General features: G+C 41.6%; 1 protein-coding gene across 9 annotated transcripts in view; it reads right to left on the bottom strand.

Moving 5' to 3' along the window:
- The window catches only part of spag9b (sperm associated antigen 9b), a 293,766-nt gene that overhangs the window by 72,614 nt on the left and 202,815 nt on the right, over nt 1-18,337 (bottom strand). For all 9 annotated transcript variants that reach the window (XM_043715172.1, XM_043715174.1, XM_043715173.1 and 6 more), the window contains 2 exons: nt 12,517-12,616; nt 11,889-12,010 (listed from right to left, as the gene is read on the bottom strand). In XM_043715172.1, coding sequence (XP_043571107.1) covers nt 11,889-12,010; nt 12,517-12,616 — 222 coding nt within the window. The remainder of the gene's footprint in view (nt 1-11,888; nt 12,011-12,516; nt 12,617-18,337) is intronic.

The raw sequence follows: 18,337 nt of genomic DNA, 5'->3' as shown, positions 1-18,337 counted from the left end.
GAGGAGCGGGAAGTGGAGGAGATGCGGTGGAGAGCATTGTCGATCACATCTGGGGGGAAATTGCGGTCTTTGAAGGAGGAGGCCATCTGGGTTGTTTGGTATTGGAACTGGTCCTCCTGGGAGCAGATGCGGCGGAGACGAAGGATTTGGGAATATGGGATGGAGTTTTTACAGGGGGCAGGGTTGGAGGAGGTGTAGTCTAGGTAGCTGTGGGAGTCGGTCGGTTTATAGTAATAGTCCGTGTTGATTCGGTCGCCCGAGATAGAAATGGAAAGGTCTAGGAAGGGGAGGGAGGAGTCTGAGACGGTCCAGGTAAATTTGAGATCGGGGTGGAAGGTGTTGGTAAAGTGGATGAACTGTTAAACCTCCTCGTGGGAGCCCAAGGCAGCGCTGATACAGTCATCGATGTAGCGGAGGAAAAGGTGGGGGGTGGTGCCAGTGTAGATGCGGAAGATGGACTGTTCCACATATCCTACGGAGAGGCAGGCATAGCTGGGGCCCATGCGGGTGCCCATGGCTACTCCTTTGGTTTGGAGGAAGTGGGAGGATTGGAAAGAGAAGTTGTTCAGAGGACAAGTTCAGTCAGTTGAAGGAGTGTGTCAGTGGAAGGGTACTGGATGGTACGGCGGGAAAGGAAGAAGCGGAGAGCTTTGAGTCCTTCGTGATGGGGGATGGAGGTGTACAGGGACTGAATGTCCATGGTGAAGATAAGGTGTTGGGGACTGGGGAAATGAAAATCATGGAGGAGGTGGAGGGCGTGGGTGGTGTCCCGAATGTAGGTAAATGCTGGCCAGCCAGATATGCCCAAATCTCACAAATGAATAATAATAAAAAATGTTTTCACAACTGTAAAAATCTGTAGTTAAAGTAAACTGTGCATAGTTCTGATAAAGTGTTAAACAAAATCAAACAGAAAATAGTGGAAATGCACAGCAAATGGAGTATAGTTCACGGAATCTCAGGTCAAGGTTAGCCTCTTTCTTTCAAGTGACGACAGAACCATGTTTCTATCTCAACTTGTTGATGTGCTCTATAAATATGCACGATTCACGCAAGCAGACTTCGACATAAGTGGAAAGCTCCAGTTAAAGTAGTATTCTGCCACTCAACAACAAACCCCACCAAGAAGAGATAATGTTTTATGTTTTCACAGAAATGTTTTCTTTTTTTAAATTTTGGGATTAAGGTGAATTATGTTACTTTTGGAAAATGAAGCAACCAGTTGTTTCACATTATGCACTCCCAAATCTTAAAAATCACTTCTCAGTGACAAAGCTCTAATAATACCACCATGAAAACAATGAATGAATTCCACAGGACATTGGGTAAGACATTTCCATTCTTCACATGTGCACTCTTTGTACATGCAAGACTGCCAAAACTAGTTTGCACTATTGTTTTGTGCTGAGTCAAGATTGCTTTCGGTGTGGACGCTTGCTCACCACACAACATGCTCCACAAAGGATAGTGATTGGCAAGAAGTCTCTTATTCACCGATGCCAGATTCAACTCAGAACCTTGAAGTGAAAAGGTAATGTGCTGTTACATCATCCAGATCCCAGTTAATTTGGCTTATTTTCTCATTTAATAATCACCACGATGATTTGTCAGTACATTCCATTCTCCAGGGCAAGAAAACAACCACCTGAACAACTCCCACAGCGAGGGCAACTGTGTCTTAAGACGAGACTGTACTTATGACCATCCTTAGTTGTTCTGAAAAAGGGTTGGGAGGACTTAAGAGAATGGAGTATAAAAGTGTGGAGATTTTGCTAAAACTATTAAAAACTTCACTTAGACCATAGCTGGAATATTGTTTTGGGTTCCTTGTTGAAAGAAAAATAGACTAGCATTGGAGGCAATCCAGACGAGGTTCACTCGACTGATACCAGGTCTGGAGGAACTGTCTTATGGGAATAGGTTGAGTAGGTTGTGCCTGTATTCAATGGAATTTAAAACAATGAGAGGCAACCTTATTAAAACATACAAGATTCTAAGGGGACTTCACAAGGTAGATGAGGAAAGGTTGTATTCCCTTTTAGGGGTATGTGGAATGGCAGTGCATCATCTCACAAAATGGGGTCACACATCTAACACAGAATTGAGGAGGAATTTATTTTCTCAGAGTTATGAATTTTTGGATTTCTTTATAGCACAGAGCTCTCAAGGCTGGGTTGTTAAGTATATGCATGGCCTAAACAGACAGATTTTTAATCAGTAAGGAGTCAAGGATTATAGGGAAAAGGCAGGAAAATGGAATTGAGGATTATCAGATCAGTTATAATCTCACTAAATGGCAAAGCAAACTCGATGAGCTGAATGACCGACTTCTGCTCCATGTCTCATGACCTTATGCTCCTTTAATGATGGCAGGTATGGAATTCCAAGTTGCTAACCTTGAGATTAAAAAGAATACTGTGGACAGGGCAAGTCGAAGACATACCTTCCCAATGTTTTATTCTCTGGAGGGGCCTATGTACCCTTCTTGCACTGATTCCAGACCTGTATCTTTTGAATCATCTTATTCCTTGAACCAATATGCAGACACTCAGTTTTTTAGAATTCCAATCTCTCTTTTCTAGCAACCAGCGAAAAACATTTCCAACTTTATAATAAATGTCATAAATCACAGAGACGGAAATATGGAAGAAACATACAAATCACACAAAATGTCATGAGAAGCACAGTATACAGCATGTGAAAGGATACACACCAGAAAACTCCCCTGGGTTAGCAGCCCAAGAGAAAGGAAGATGAGAAGAAAAATGCGAATTAGCTTGAGAATGAAAACTAACTTTTACTATCATTAACTACATGTAGTGCACTTAAAGCTGTACTCTTATGTTACGTACAATAGTGATGGAAGGATAGAAACATGCTTATTTCCAGTCTGCTGCTATAATGCACACAGTGTTGGAAAGCAACAGGGTACTGCTTGGACAAATATGGTGTTCGCAAAACAAGTAATATGCAAAGGATGAAACAGAAAATGGGTTGTATAAGCAAGCATCTCAAAACATCAGATTAGTCTAAGTTCATGTGCATTGCATGCAGAATCCTTCCTTTGTCTCCTTGTCATACACAGACATAAACTGTTGCATGGCCAATCAGCAGGTTCCGCATGCTGAAAGCACATGTCCGTTTGGCCAACTACCTGAACAAAGCCACAAAGATTAATAAATGACAGACAACCAATTAGAATAAGGTTATTGGTAACGCTACAGAAATTCTGGATTAAAGGATATAACAGTTCCTTTTTGTGGGCATGCTATACTTAACATAAACGCAAAGGCATTTTGTGTAAAGTGAAAGAAAAGAACAAAGATAAATAGATATTTCACAAGTTGATGCTGGAAATTGCAGTCGGTCAGGATGAAAGATTCACTGGATTAATGTAGTTGTAATACAGATCAACAGGCACAAATCCATCTCATCTTTCCAGGACTCCACTGCAGCAATCCTTGTAGAGTTTACAGTGTACTGAATGAGATTGGTAAACAGCTTTTTATCATTAATCCCCTGTAGTACAAGTTAATATTTCTCACCCCCAGCTTTTATTTTCCATGAGGTAATACTTTTAAAAGCCAAGATGGAAGTCTGTTGAGGAAGACACGACTTTTGTTAAAACAGTTGGAATCAAAAGGGTGGCAAACCAGGATCTAGTGGTTGGGTAAAGTTAAATTTTGGCTTTAAATCCTTGTTAATCCTAGTAAATGAAGACCAGGACTTCTGCAATCAAATGCTGATTGTATAGAACGGCTATGATAGTGAGAGTGAGAAAAAAAATACATATGCCAGAAAGACAGTATGTGGTGGGAAGAGACAGAGAGAGAGTAAGAGAGTGAGAGAGGGTGTGTGTGTGTGTGTGTGTGTGTGTGTGTGTGTGGTGCGTGGGAAGAGACAGAGAGAGAGTGAGAGAGTGTGTGTGTGTGTGAGAGAGAGAGAGAGAGAGAGAGAGAGAGACAAAAAAAGTGTGCATGTGTGAGCGTGAGTGAGAACGAGAGAGAGCGACGGACAGATACAATAACGGAGAGAGAGGGTTGACAGAGACAGAGAAACACTGATAGAGAAAGAGAGTGAGAGTGTGAGAGGGGATGTATAATGTTAACAAGATATGCTTTGGAAAGGCAAGGACTGATTAGGGATAGTCAACATGGCTTTGTGCATGGGAAATCATGTCTCACAAACTTGATTGAACTTTTTGAAGTAACTTTTTTAGATTAGATTAGATTAGATTAGATTACTTACAGTATGGAAACAGGCCCTTCGGCCCAACAAGTCCACACCGACCCGCCGAAGCGCAACCCACCCATACCCCTACCTTTACCCCTCTCCACACAGTCAGTCGCCTGAGGCGGGAATTGAACCCAGGTCTCAGGCGCTGTGAGGCAGCAGTGCTAACCACTGTGCCACCGTGCCGCGAACAAAGAGGATTGATGAGGGTACAGCAGTAGATGTGATCTATATGGACTTCAGTAAGGTGTTCAACAAGGTTCCCCATGGGAGACTGGTGAGCAAGGCTAGATCTCATGGAATACGGGGAGAATGAGCCATTTAGAAACAGAACTGACTCAAAAGGTAGAAGACGGAGCATGGTGGTGGAGGGTTGCTTTTCGGCTTGGAGGCCTGTGACCAGTGGAGTGCCACAAGGATCAGTGTTGGGTCCACTACTTTTCGTAATTTATACGAATGATTTGGATGTGAGCTTAAGAGGTATGGTCTGTAAGTTTGCAGGTGACACCAAAATTGGAGGTGTAGTGAACAGTAAAGAAACTTATCTCAGAGTACAACGGGATCTCGATCAGATAGGCCAATGGGTCGAGGAGAGGCAGATGGGGTTTAATTTAGATAAACGCGAGGTGCTGCATTCTGGGAAAGCACATCTTAGCAGGACATATATACTTACTGGTAAGGTCCTAGGGAGTGTTGCTGAACAAAGAGACCTTGGAGTGCAGGTTCATTGCTCCTTGAAAGAAGAAGCGCAGGTAGATAGGGTAGTGAAGGTGTTTGGTATGCTTTTCTTTTTGGGTCAGAGTACTGAGTACAGGAGTTGGGAGGTCATGTTGTGGATGTACAGGACATTGGTTAGGCCACTTTTGGAATACTGTGTGCAATTCTGGTCTCCTTCCTATTGGAAGGATGTGGTGAAACCTGAAAGGGTTCATAAATGACTTACAAGGATGTTGCTAGGGTTGGAGGATTTGAGCTATAGGGAGACATTGAATAGGCAAGGGCTGTTTTCCCTGGAGCATCGGAGGCTGAGGGGTGGCCTTATAGAGGCTAATGAAATCATGACAGGCATGGATAGGATAAATCGACAAGGTCTCTTCCCTGGGGTGGGGGAGTCCAGAACCCAAGGGCATAGGTTTAGGGTGAGAGGGGAAAGATTAAAAAAAGAGACCTAAGGGGCAAAGTTTTCACAGAGGGTGGTGCATGTGTGGAATAAGCTGCCAGATGAAGTGGTGGAGGCTAGTACAATTGCAACATTTAAAAGGCATCTGGATGGGTATATGCATAGGAAGGGTTTGGAGGGATATGGGCTGGGTGCTGGAACTAGATTGGGTTGGGATATCTGGTCAGCATGGACGAATTGGACCGTGGGGTCTGTTTCTGTGCTGTACGTCTCCATGACTCGAAGTTAAAAAATAAGACCTCAGAGGTAGTAATCTCAGGATTGCTACCAGTACCACGTGCTAGTCAGCGTAGAAACGAAAGAATAGGCAGGATGAATGAATGGCTTGAGAGATGGTGCAGGCGAGAGGGGTTCAGATTTTTGGCACACTGTGACCGGTTCTGGGGGAGGTGGGACTATTACAAATTGGACGGTCTATACCTAGGGCAGACTGGAACTAACATCCGAGGGGATACTTTTGCTAATGCTGTTGGGAGGGTTTAAACTAATGTGGCAGAGGGATTTGAACCAAATGAGGTGGTGAGTGAACATTAAGGAGGTAGTAAGTAAAACCTGTAAGGAACTAGATAATGAAGTCAGTGTGACTAAGGGGAAGAGTAGGCAGGGAGCAGATGATGAATCCCAAGAGACAGGTGGTCTGAGGTGCATTTGTTTAAATGCACGAAGTGTTGTAGGTAAGGCAGATGAACTTAGGGCTTGGAGTAGTAACTGGGAGTATGATGTTATTGCTACTAATGAGACTTGGCTGGGGGAAGGGCATGATTGGCAAATAAATATCCCAGAATATCGATGCTTCAGAAGGGATAGAGAGGGAGGTCAAAGGGGTGGAGGAGTTACATTTCTGGTCAAAGATGATATCACAACTGTGCTGAAGGAGGGCACTGTGGAGGATTCAAACAGTGAGGCAATATGGGCAGAGTTCAGAAATAGTAAGGGTGTAGTTACAATGTTGGGGCTGTACTATAGGCCTCCCAACAGCAAACGTGAGATAGAGGTCCAAAAATGTGAACAGATTATAGAAAGATAGGAGCAACATGATGGTGGCGATAGGAGATTTTAATTTCCCCAACATTGACTGGGATTCACTTAGTGTTAGAAGTCTAGATGGAGCAGAATTTGTAAGGAGCATCCAGGAAGGTTTTTTAGAGCAGTATGTAAATAGTCCAACTCAGGAAGGGGCCACATTGGACCTGGTGTTGGGAAATGAGCCTGGCCAGGTGGTTGATGTTTCAGTAGAGGATTACTTTGGGAACAGAGATCACAATTCTGTGAGTTTTAGAATATTCATGGACAAAGATGGGAGTGGTCCTAAAGGAAGTGTGCTAAATTGGGAGAAGGCCAACTATCACAGGGATCAGTTCTGGGTCCTCTGCTGTTCGTAATTTTTATTAATGACTTGGATGAGGGAGTCGAAGGGTGGGTCAGTAAATTTGCAGATGATACGAAGATTGGTGGAGTTGTGGATAGTGAGGAGGGCTCTTGTCGGCTGCAAAGGGACTTGGATATGATGCAGAGCTGGGCTGAGGAGTGGCAGATGGAGTTCAACCCTGCCAAGTGTGAGGTTGTCCATTTTGGAAAGACAAATAAGAATGCGGAATACAAGGTTAACGGGACCGTGGAGGAACAATGGCGGATATTTCTGTGTATAATGCAGAAGTTGCAGGATCAGTTCATTCCTAAAAGGAAGAAAGATCCCAGGAGGAGGCATGGGCGGCCGTGGCTGACGAGGGAAGTTAAGAAACATATAAAGTTAAAAGAGAAAAGGGAGAACATAGCAAAGATAATTAGGAAAACTGAGGACTGGGAAGCTTTTAAAGAGCAACAGAGGATTACTAAGAAGGAAATACGCAGAGGAAAAATGAGATATGAAGGTTAACTGGCCAATAATGAGTGGTGGGGGCATGGAATGCGCTGCCTGTGGGAGTGGCAGAGTCAGAATGATTGGCGACCTTTAAGCGGCATTTGGATAGGTACATGGATGGGTGCTTAAGCTAGGACAAATGTTCGGCACAACATCGTGGGCCGAAGGGCCTGTTCTGTGCTGTATTGTTCTATGTTCTATAGCAAAATTCAGCAGGAGCTGGGGAATGTAGATTGGAGCGGCTGTTTGAAGGTAAATCCACATTTGATTTGTGAGAGGCTTTTAAAGAGAGGTTGATTAGAGTGCAGGACAAGACATGTCCCTGTGAAAATGAGGGATAGAAATGGCAAGATTAGGGAACCATGGATGACAGGTGAAATTGTGAGACTAGCTAAGAGGAAAAAGGAAGCATATGGTCTAGGCGACTGAAAACAGACGAAGCTTTGGAAGAATATCGGTAAAGTAGGACCAATCTGAAATGTGGAATTAAGAGGACTAAAAAGGGTCATGAACTATCTTTAGCAAACAGTGTTAAGGAAAATCCTTACAGAATATATGTAGATTGGAGAGCTGGGTGGTGAAATGGCAGATGGAGTTCAACCTGGACAAATGCGAGGTGATGCATTTTGGAAGATCAAATTCAAGAGTGAATTGTACGGTGAATGAAAAAGCCCTGGGGAAAATTGATGTTCAGAGAGCTCTGGGTTTTTAAGCAGAAGGTGGCAACGCAGGTCAACAGTGTGGTCAAGGAGGAATACGGCATGCTTTCCTTGATCGGACAGGGTATTGAGTACAAGAGTTGGCAGGTCATGTTACAGTGATATAGGAATTTGGTTTGGCCACATTTGGAATACTGCATAAAGTTCTGGTTGCCACATTACGAAAAGGATGTGAATGCTTTGGGAAGGGTGCAGAGGAGGTTCACCAGGATGTGGCTGGTATGGAGGGTGCTAGCTCTGGAGAGAGGTTGAGTTAATTGGGTTCACCCACTCAAGGTCAAAGGAGGAAAGTTATGTGTGGAGTCAGAGAAAATGGGTGAGATTCTTAATGAGTACTTTGCATCGGTATTCATTAGAAAGAGAGGTTGAGGGGAAGCCTGATTGAGGTCTCCAAAATTATGATAGGTATAGGCAGAGTGGATAGCAAGAAGCCTTTTCCCAGAGTGGGGGACTCAATTACTCGGAGTCATGAATCCAAGGTGACAGGTGAAAAGTTTCAGAGATATGCATGGAAGGTTCTTCACGCAGAGAATGGTGGATGCCTGGAACGCACTGCCAGTGGAACTGGTAGAGGCATACTCAGTAGTGTCATTTAAGATGTATCTAGACAGATATGTGAATGGATAGGGAGCAGAGGGATACAGATCCTTAGAACATAGGCAACAGGTTTAGATAGAGGATCTGGATCAGCGTAGGCTTAGAGTATCAACGGACCTGTTCCTGAGCTGCAACTTTCTTTGTTCTTTGTTGCTTTGATGTCTTGATGACTCAAAAATTCTAGGCTTTCAGCTTTCCTCATGAAAAGATACCAAGAACTTGAAAGCTGAAATCAGGACTGGGACTGCACAAATCAAAGGAGAAAGTGAGGTCTGCAGATGCTGGAGATCAGAGCTGAAAATGTGTTGCTGGAACAGCGCAGCAGGTCAGGCAGCATCCAAGGAGCAGGAGAATCGATTCCTGAAGAAGGGCTTATGCCCGAAACGTCGATTCTCCTGTTCCCTGGATGCTGCCTGACCTGCTGCGCTGTTCCAGCAACACATTTTCAGCTCTGCACAAATCAAACATCAGTCTACACCAGACAAATGTACTAAACATCCAGAGTAGAATTTCAGCGTGTAAATTATTGTAATATAGAACATAGAAATGTACAGCACAGAACAGGCCCTTTGGTCCATGATGTTGGCCCCGAGATTTAATCCTAATGTAAAATATAGTACCTTAGCTTATGCACCCCTCAACTCACTGCTATCCACGTGCATGGATCAACTCTCTGCTTCCACCACTACAGGTGGCAACGCATTCCATACATTCACTACTCTCTGCATAAAGAACCTACCTCTGATGTCTCCTTTACACCTTCCTCCTAATATCTTCAAACTATGACTTCTCATACCAGTCAATCCCACCCTGGGGAATATCTCTGGCTATTGATTATCTATTCCTCTCATTATTTTGTACACCTCGATCAGGTCTCCTCTCTTCCTCCTCCTCCTCTCCAGAGAGAAATTTCTGAGCTTAGTTTTGGTACAGTGAGTATGATTTTCTGGTCTCCTTCTGGTCAGAAAGATGTTATGAAATTTGAAAGGGTTCAGAAAAGACTTCCAAAGATGTTGCCAGGGTTGGAGGATTTGAGCTTTTGGGAGAGGTTGAATAGGCTGGGTCTGTTTTCCCTGGAGATCGCAGGCTGAGGGGTGACCTTATAGAGGTTTATAAAATCATGAGGGGCGTGGATAGGATAGACAGTCTTTTCCCTGTGGTGGGAGAGTCCAGAACTAGAGGGCATAGGTTTAGGGTGAGAGGGGAAAGATATAAAAGAGACCCAAGGGGCAGCTTTTTCACGCAGAGGGTGGTGCGTGTATGGAATGAGCTGCCAGAGGAAGTGGTGGAGACTAGTACAATTCCAATATATAAAAGGCATCTGGGTGGGTCCATGAAGAGGAAGGGTTTGGAGGGATATGGCAGGTGGGACTAGATTGGGTTGGTATATCTGGTTGGCATGGAAGAGTTGAACCAAAGGGTCTATTTCCGTGTTGTACATCTCTATGACTCTAGACAGCTCTTCCTGCATATTTTTTGCATTGCATGTTTAAGGACTGAAATGCTCCTCAATTAGCCATTGTTTTATGATGCTGCAACCTTATCAATATTCGTGGAAACATCATCAATACGTCAAAACATACCCTTCCCTTTTAGAAAACCATGAGCCAGATTTGATCTTCTGCCCTGCTCCAGGGTGAAAGGTTACATCAAGGCAATCATCAGCATCTTCTGTAATGGTATCCTTCAATCTGTTTTGCATTAGTTTTCAAATTGGGCCACATGAATGTTTACGTCATTGAGGTCTATAGCTTGCTGGTGAAGCGACACAAAAGGTCTGGATGTTTAAGGAATTTATATATGCATTGAGCTGTGTAGAATTCCAGAACACAGTCAAATGAGTTCTTGAGAGCAAAATTTGCTTAAAAGATAAACATAGCAAATGAGCTTCCTGGTATTAAAATGTTTAACTTGAATTTCATTGGTAACAGGGATGTACTTTTGATCATAAAGCAAGCAATGGAAAGCTTTTGGACAGGTGAATATAAAGCACCATAACCAAAACAATTGAAAAGAAAACTTATTTTACACGATGTTATTGGAAGCAGTCCTGAACTGCAGTGCTATTTTCCATACAAGCTACTGGTTGAGAGGTAACTGTGCACACAAATAAATACCTTTCTGGCTATAAATTTTAAACTATATCCAAGACCTGAGAGAAAAAATGTCATTAAATCTACTTCAAAATGTAGAGTTTTCATGAGAAAAGCTGATTTGGAAAAAATATGTCCACTTAAGCAATACTTAATGCAATAAAAATTAAACACAGGCTTGTTTTAATCCAAGCACAGTGTATTACAATTTACATAAGTTCACCACCTCAACGATATTTTTCTGTGAAAGGATTTTCTTTGTTTTTATCCTCGCTGACTTGTCTGGAATTCTGCTCCTAAATACCAATGATAGAAAATTTAAAATCATCTTTTACAAGTTACTCAACTACCTCAACCCATCTTACATTGACCATTTCTTCTGACTTCATATGTTATCATGTACCCTTTGTTTCTATGGTCTCTACTGCCTACTCATCATCAATTAGTGGCAGAGTGATCAGTGGGAGATTTTGATGCTACTCTCAAACTTTGCCCCACAACCCTTTTAGCTTCTTATCCTATCATTTATTTTCAGAAATCCAATCTTTCTTCCTGCTAAACATCTGTTAAGCACCTTGCGACTGTTATTAAATTCAAGCTACTAAATAATTATCAGCATTTACTGCTTGCAACTGTCAAAACAAATCAGTCTGAAGAAATGCAAATGCATCATAAACAACTATCTGGAGAATTCTAAAATATGATCATGAAAAAGAAGATTTTCTGAAAAATGAAGAGAAAGTAAAAAGCTGAACCAGAACTAATTTCACTTAATTTACTGTTTTCATTTCTTATCGACTATAAATAATTTGTGAGCTTGTGACTATAAAGCATTTGTGAGTTTTTTCTAAAAAATATATTGCAGACTTTTGAGGGTCCAAAATTGCATTGTCAATCTAGTCTGAACACAAATTAGAGCAGCAAACAACCCCAGACTGACTGACGATTGCTATTCTATAATTAATTTCTAGAGAAGGAACAATTTACAGGTCTGACTTGCAGAGCTCAGTACATTTTTACCCACTAGAGGGAGTAGCAGCAACTTACCCTCTGGTGGGAGAGATACAGCAAGCAGTTAACTGTGCAGGGGCCTCCGGTTTCACATGCTCTAGACCAACATGCTCAGAAATCACTTTAGCTACATGGGGACAATCATATATTTAAACGAGGCTGCACTTCAGGTCTCTGCCAGACCTTTTGCTTACCAAGCAAATTTGCCCCCTCATCCACGTCACCAATCAGTTCAGAAGCAGACTGAGACAGTTCATCAAAAATGGATTCTGTGTTCCGATCAAATGCCTTATTCTCTATTCCCTGGCTTGGCGTGCTGTGAAAACATAAAAGCAGAAATTAATCCAGTTTATTAAAGATTTCTGAACTACCTGGAGTAGCGTGGGACTAATATTTGTAATTAGTAAACAAACAGCAGAATTGTAGAAATAACAGCCATATTCAACATGTATGGTACTTGAACTGAATAACTCTGGGTTCCTAAGTATCAATACTTTTCAAATATCCAGTTCTTAAAAATTACTTTTCCATTATTTCACATATCAGTTGCTCTATTCTGTCAAGTAAAGATCCCAAATTAATTTTTGAATTAACCTCAAGAAAGGGCAGAGAAAATTGGCCTTTTTCTCATCAGAATTTCTGACAAAAGGCCACAGGCCTGAAATATACACGCCACAGATATTACCTGACCTGACGTATAAGGCCAACGTATAATGAAGTATTTTCACTAGCTGAACTCAAAGAATGACAGGTGAATCAACTGTTAAAATTAAGTTGGGAACATATCAATATTTTATGATAAACAGTAAATTTTACACTCACCTTGCTCCTTTGTACCCACTAAGATCACGATCCATATCTAATTCGGGTGTCGAGTCAATGATGGCCTGAACGTCAGATTTGTCTTCATTTTCAATCATACCTTCAACATTAACATGCCTATGAGTCTACATTACAAACGAATAATCTGGACTGCATTAGATACATACTTACAATCATTGACATGAAGGAGCAAATCAAGTATCAGTAACTAAAGTAACAAATTTTGGGAAAACCTTTAAACAGGATGAATCATTTTATTGGTAATTTCTGGTAATTGAGGTTCTCAACTGCACCGGCATACTCAACAGAAAAATAAAGCAAAACCATGTGTCTTTACATGCTAAAGGGGTGTGATTCAGCCCAAGGTGTCAGTGGCTGCTCTTTCCTGGAGCAATCCAAAACTATTCCCCTTGTCCTCCCCCAGCCTTGTAATTCATTTGCTTCCAATATTTTTCCCTGAACAATGCAAAGGTCTTTGTCATAACCACACTAAGAAAACGCATTCCATGATCTGACAATGTGATGTGCAAGTATCTTCTAATATTTTCCAATTTTCCTAATCTCTTCCCACTATTTTAGGACAAGAAATATTCCCATTAATGATGTCCTCCAGGCAGTAAGAAGTGTCCACAGCGTCATGTCTATTCGCTTTTATCCACCAGAGCAAACTTTTGAAGGAAACATTGTAATTGTTTCTCATTCTGTATCTCGTCCATTGGTACAGGATCAGAAACTGGGCACTCCGACAACTGGTGATATTTCTTAATTAGGGCAGATAACTTAAAGTTCTAAGTTTATAAAAGCTGACTGTTAGAGTTTTGTTTTTTAGAGACAATATTAAAATTCAGATAATGTCTGCTCTTTTGTAAAGATGAAACAAAGCCAGATGTTTTGAACTAAAACTTCTGGAATGTACAGAATTTGTTCGACTGTGAATGCGTTTGAGACATTTTTCTGCGCATAGTTCATTGCATTACAATCATAGTCCAGCGTGTGAGAAAGGCACCCAGTGTTCACCACCGTTTTAAGTTCAAAGTTAGGAAGCACAGCAGGTGTATTTAAACTAGTTTTTGTTTTTAACACTTCTGTATGCCCATCCCCTATCCCAAAAGAAAGTGGAAAGAACAAATTCATTTTTTTACAGCACTTTTCGTGACTCATGGGATCCTAAAACACTTTGTTCAGCTGAAGAAATACATCTGAAATATAGTCACTGTTAACATGGAAAAAATTCACAGCCAATTTGCACAAAACATTCTATTACATAGAACATTGCAGCGCAGTACAGGCCCTTCGGCCCTCGATGTTGCGCCGCCCTGTCATACTAATCTGAAGCCCATCCCACCTACACTATTCCACGTACGTCCATTTGCCCTTCCAATGATGACTTAAATGCACTTAAACTTGGCGAATCTACTACCGATGCAGGCAAAGCATTTCATATCCTTACTACTCTCTGAATAAAGAAACTACCTCTGACATCTGTCTTATACCTATCCCCCCTCACTTTAAAGTTGTGTCCCCTCGTGTTTGTCGTCCCCATACTTGGAAAAAGGCTCTCCATGTCCAACCTATCTAACCCTCTGATTATCTTGTAGGTCTCTATTAACTCAACTCTCAACCTTCTTCTTTCTAAAGAGAACAGCCTCAAGGCCCTCAGCCTTTCCTCGTATTGATAGTAGTGATGTTGGTTCAGGTATAAAAACTGGTCAGAAAACTTAGTCAGCTCCCTGGCTCATTAGACAGTGCCATGGATTTTTTTCACCTTCACCACTGATGCACAGTGTGAACCATCTACAAAATATACTGCAGAAACTCAACAAGGGCAACAGATGCAAGGAAACACCAGTAGGGGCATCTTCCCTTTCAAATCACACAACATCCTGACATCCATATATTGCTGCTCCTTCACTGTTGCTAGGTCAAAATCCTAGAACTCTCTCCCAAACAGCACTGTGGGTGAACCTACACCATTTGGATGACAGCAGTCCAAGAAGGCAACTCATCACCATCTTCTTGATAGCCATTAGGATTGCACAATAAATTCTGGTCGAGCGAACAACGCCACATCCTATGGACAAATTTTTAAAAAATACAATCCTACCTGGAGAGCCAATACATTGGTAGCTTGACTCCATGGTGCTATTCAAGTGCCAGCCATAATGGTTACTATGAGCAAGTTATTTAACCACGGACAACGTCAAAGCCAAGCCAACTTAATTTTTATTTCTAGCCACAGAAATGTATTTTCAACTAGGGGTTTAACAGAAACTAATAGGTTTATGAATAGTTTAAACTACCTCATCTATGGTGGAACTCATTCTCTCACCACAGCTACGCTCAGCTGACTCAGTACAGGTTAAAGATGTAATCTAAATGCACCTATTTCTAGTAGGGATCTAACCAGTTCACACTGACATGGTTGCATTACAGATATTGTATTGGAAACTGTTCATCCCAGCCAATGTTCCTTTGCTGCCAGCAATATTATCCTCCATTATGTTGTGGTTTGCCTATTTAAAAATATATTCTTAAAAGAGCTTTATCCCTACGGCAATGAATTCCTTGCTAGCTATGAGCCTGCAGATCCCTTTCTTACAACAAGAGATCATTGGTCATTTGTTATTTTATGGTTGCAACAAACAAGATCAGAGATACTAGGCATTAACAGGTGTGCATCAGACTTCCAAAAGAGGATATGCAAGCTCAAAGTCTCAGTATTTTTATAATAAGCTCTTATTTTTATTACACACACCTACAGGTTATTTATGCAGAAAACAGACTGTCACTAGACACCTTTATGATTCTCAGGAATAGTGGTGGTCAGTTTCAAATGGATACACTAATTTGTAAAACCCAAGTCACACTACCCATAAGGAAGAATGCTTTTATTGTGTGATTCCAAATGAGGTTATTTAATTAAACAGTAAGAGCTTCTAAAATTCAGCAATAAATTTGGAATCAATAAAGAAGAGTAATATGCAAAAACGCATTGAATCATCAAATCCCTATAGTGTGAAATCAGGCCATTCGGCCTTTCGGGTCCACACTCACCTGTCAAATAGCATCCCATTCAGACCCACTTCTGTAAGTTTGCATATCCCATGGCTAATCTACATAGTCTTCACATCCCTGGACACGATGAGCAATTTAGTATGGCCCAATCCACCTTACCTGCAACATTTGGACTGTGGGAGGAAACCAACACAGACACGGGGAGAATGTGCAAACTCCACACTGACAGGTGTCCAAGGGTGGAATCAAACCTGGGTCCCCGGCATTTTAAGGAAGCAGTGCTAATCACCGAGCTAGATTGCAGCCCTTGTGTTCTAAAATAATTGATATGACTATCATATTAATTTAGCCCCCAAATACAATAGTGCTGCAGCCATTGAGAAAATTGTATTCTATAGAAAACAAAACACAGCTTTTATTCATTGATTAAGTTCTCTTTCCCTTATTTAGATAAATTGCTTTTCAAGGAGGGATCATAACTTTTGAAACATCCAGGTATCCATTTATGAGAGCATGAAAGCTGAGCTAGCAAGAGTGAACTGGGTCACTAGGCTAAGGGACTGATCAATTGAAAAGCAGTGGCAAACATTTAAGTGTCTCCTTGAGGATGCTCAGAATAAGTATATTCTTATTATCATCAAAACTTCTAAGGAAAGGGTACATTGCCCATGATCAACTAAATAAGGATCGTATTAAACTTACGGACAAAACACTACAATGAGTGGCAATTCAAATTAGATTAGATTCATAGATTAGATTAATTACTTAGTGTGGAAACAGGCCCTTCGGCCCAACAAGTCAATACCGACCCGCCAAAGCGCAATCCACCCAGACCCATTCCCCTACATTTACCCCTGCCCCTAACACTATGGGCAATTTAACGTGGCCAATTCATCTAATCTGAACATTTTTGGATTGTGGGAGGAAACCGGAGCACCCAGAGGAAACCCACACAGACACTGGGAGAATGTGCAAACTCCATACAGTCAGTCGCCTGAGGCAGGAATTGAACCCGGGTCTCTGGCACTGTGAGGCAGCAGTGCTAACCACTGTGCCACCGTGCCGCTCACATGATGAGAATGTAAAAAGGTACAGTCACTATAGTCTCAGGGAACCACAGAACTCACTCTCATTAGAGAAGTGACTGGTGGTGGTTTAATCAGAGGGTGACCATGCCTCAGATGAGAGAAGAAATTGAGAGGGCAGAATTTGATAGTGACCTCAGCCAATAAGAGAATTGAACCCATGCAGTTGTCATCACACTAATCCCCAACAGATTACAAAAAAGGCACAGAATGCCTAAACATTAATTAGAAAGAAATTGGAGCATGGGAAACTACCAAAAAATGCAAAACCAGATAGCTAGCATTTCTACAGGTTTTTAAAAACTAAACAGCAAGTAACATAAATGTTATAGAGGGGAAAAATGGGCACTTAATAGTGGACAATAACGAAATGGAAGATGAAATTAACAAATGATGCATTCATTTAAAAGAGCATTTAAAAATACTCCAGGTGTAAATCAGGTGGCAGAAGAGAGAGATGATCTTAGTGTAAGTATCTTGAGAGAATACTAGTATACAAATCGATGGAGCTACAAGCTGATAATTCCCTGACAATTAACAGCTCCTGTTGAAGTCATCTTATGGTCTTAAAAGAGGTGGAAATGAAATAACAGATGTGGTGGACGGGGTTAACTTAATTGGCTGGTTTGCGATACAGAATGATGCCAATAGCATGGGTTCAATTCCTGCACCAGCTGAAGTCACCATGTCCTGCCTTCTCAACCTCACCCCTCACCTGAGGCGTGCTGACTCTCAGGTTAAACTCACCACCAGTCACCTTTCTCTCACTCATTAAAGAGGGACCCAATGGTCCTCTGGGAATTTGATTACTTTACCTTTTAGATGTGTTAAATTTTGGAAAAATAATACTGAAGGTTCTACCAGATCATAAAGCAGCAAATATAACTTCTAAAGACAATGAGAAAACTCAATGGTATTATTTAGAGAAGAACGGTTTCACAAAAACATTTAACTAATTTATTTGAGTTCTTTGGGAGTAACATGTGGGGACGATGGTGAGTCTGTAGATATATCCTATTTGGATTTCCTGAAGTAATTTGATAAGGTTCCACATAAAAAGTTACTGTTCAAATACAGTATGGAAAGAAGATTGTTTTCTGTGAGCCAGCCAGCCAGCCATTGCATGAAAGGACCTTTCTCTGATGCTGTGAGTGGAGTCCACAGAGGTCTGCGCTTGAGCCTCAGCTTTTTAAAATTTAGATCAACTATTTAGATGAGGGGAGCAAAAGCAGGCTGATAAATTTGCAGTCCATGGAATTCTATGGTGTAGAGGGACTTGGGTGTTCTAGTGTGCACGTTACAGAAAAATAATATGCAGTTAGTTATTATCCTGACATATCAATTTATATAATGATATAATATTGTCATTCCTTCATTGTTACTGGGTCAAAATCCTGGAACTCCCTCTCTAACAGCTTTGTTGGTCTACTTAGACCAAATAGGCTGCAGCGGTTCAAGAAGGATATGTGGAGCTTGTTCAAGAAGCAACTATTGAGTGTCCTTGATAAGTATGTACCTGTCAGGCAGGGAGGAAAGGGTTGTGTGAGGGAGCCGTGGTTTAATAAGGAATTGTTAAATGGAAGAGGGCGGCCTATGTAAAGATGAGGCGTGAAGGTTCAATTGGGGCGATTGAGAGTTATAAGGTAGCCAGGAAGGACCTGAAGAGAGAGCTAAGAGCAGCAAGGAGGGGACATGAAAGGCCCTTAGTTGGTAGGATTAGG

The sequence above is a fragment of the Chiloscyllium plagiosum genome, chromosome 24 (assembly GCF_004010195.1).
Source record: "Chiloscyllium plagiosum isolate BGI_BamShark_2017 chromosome 24, ASM401019v2, whole genome shotgun sequence".
In the NCBI taxonomy this organism is placed as follows: Eukaryota; Metazoa; Chordata; class Chondrichthyes; order Orectolobiformes; family Hemiscylliidae; genus Chiloscyllium; species Chiloscyllium plagiosum.
Note: the sequence above shows the minus strand (reverse complement) of the source record. Positions and strands in the feature narration are given on the sequence as shown.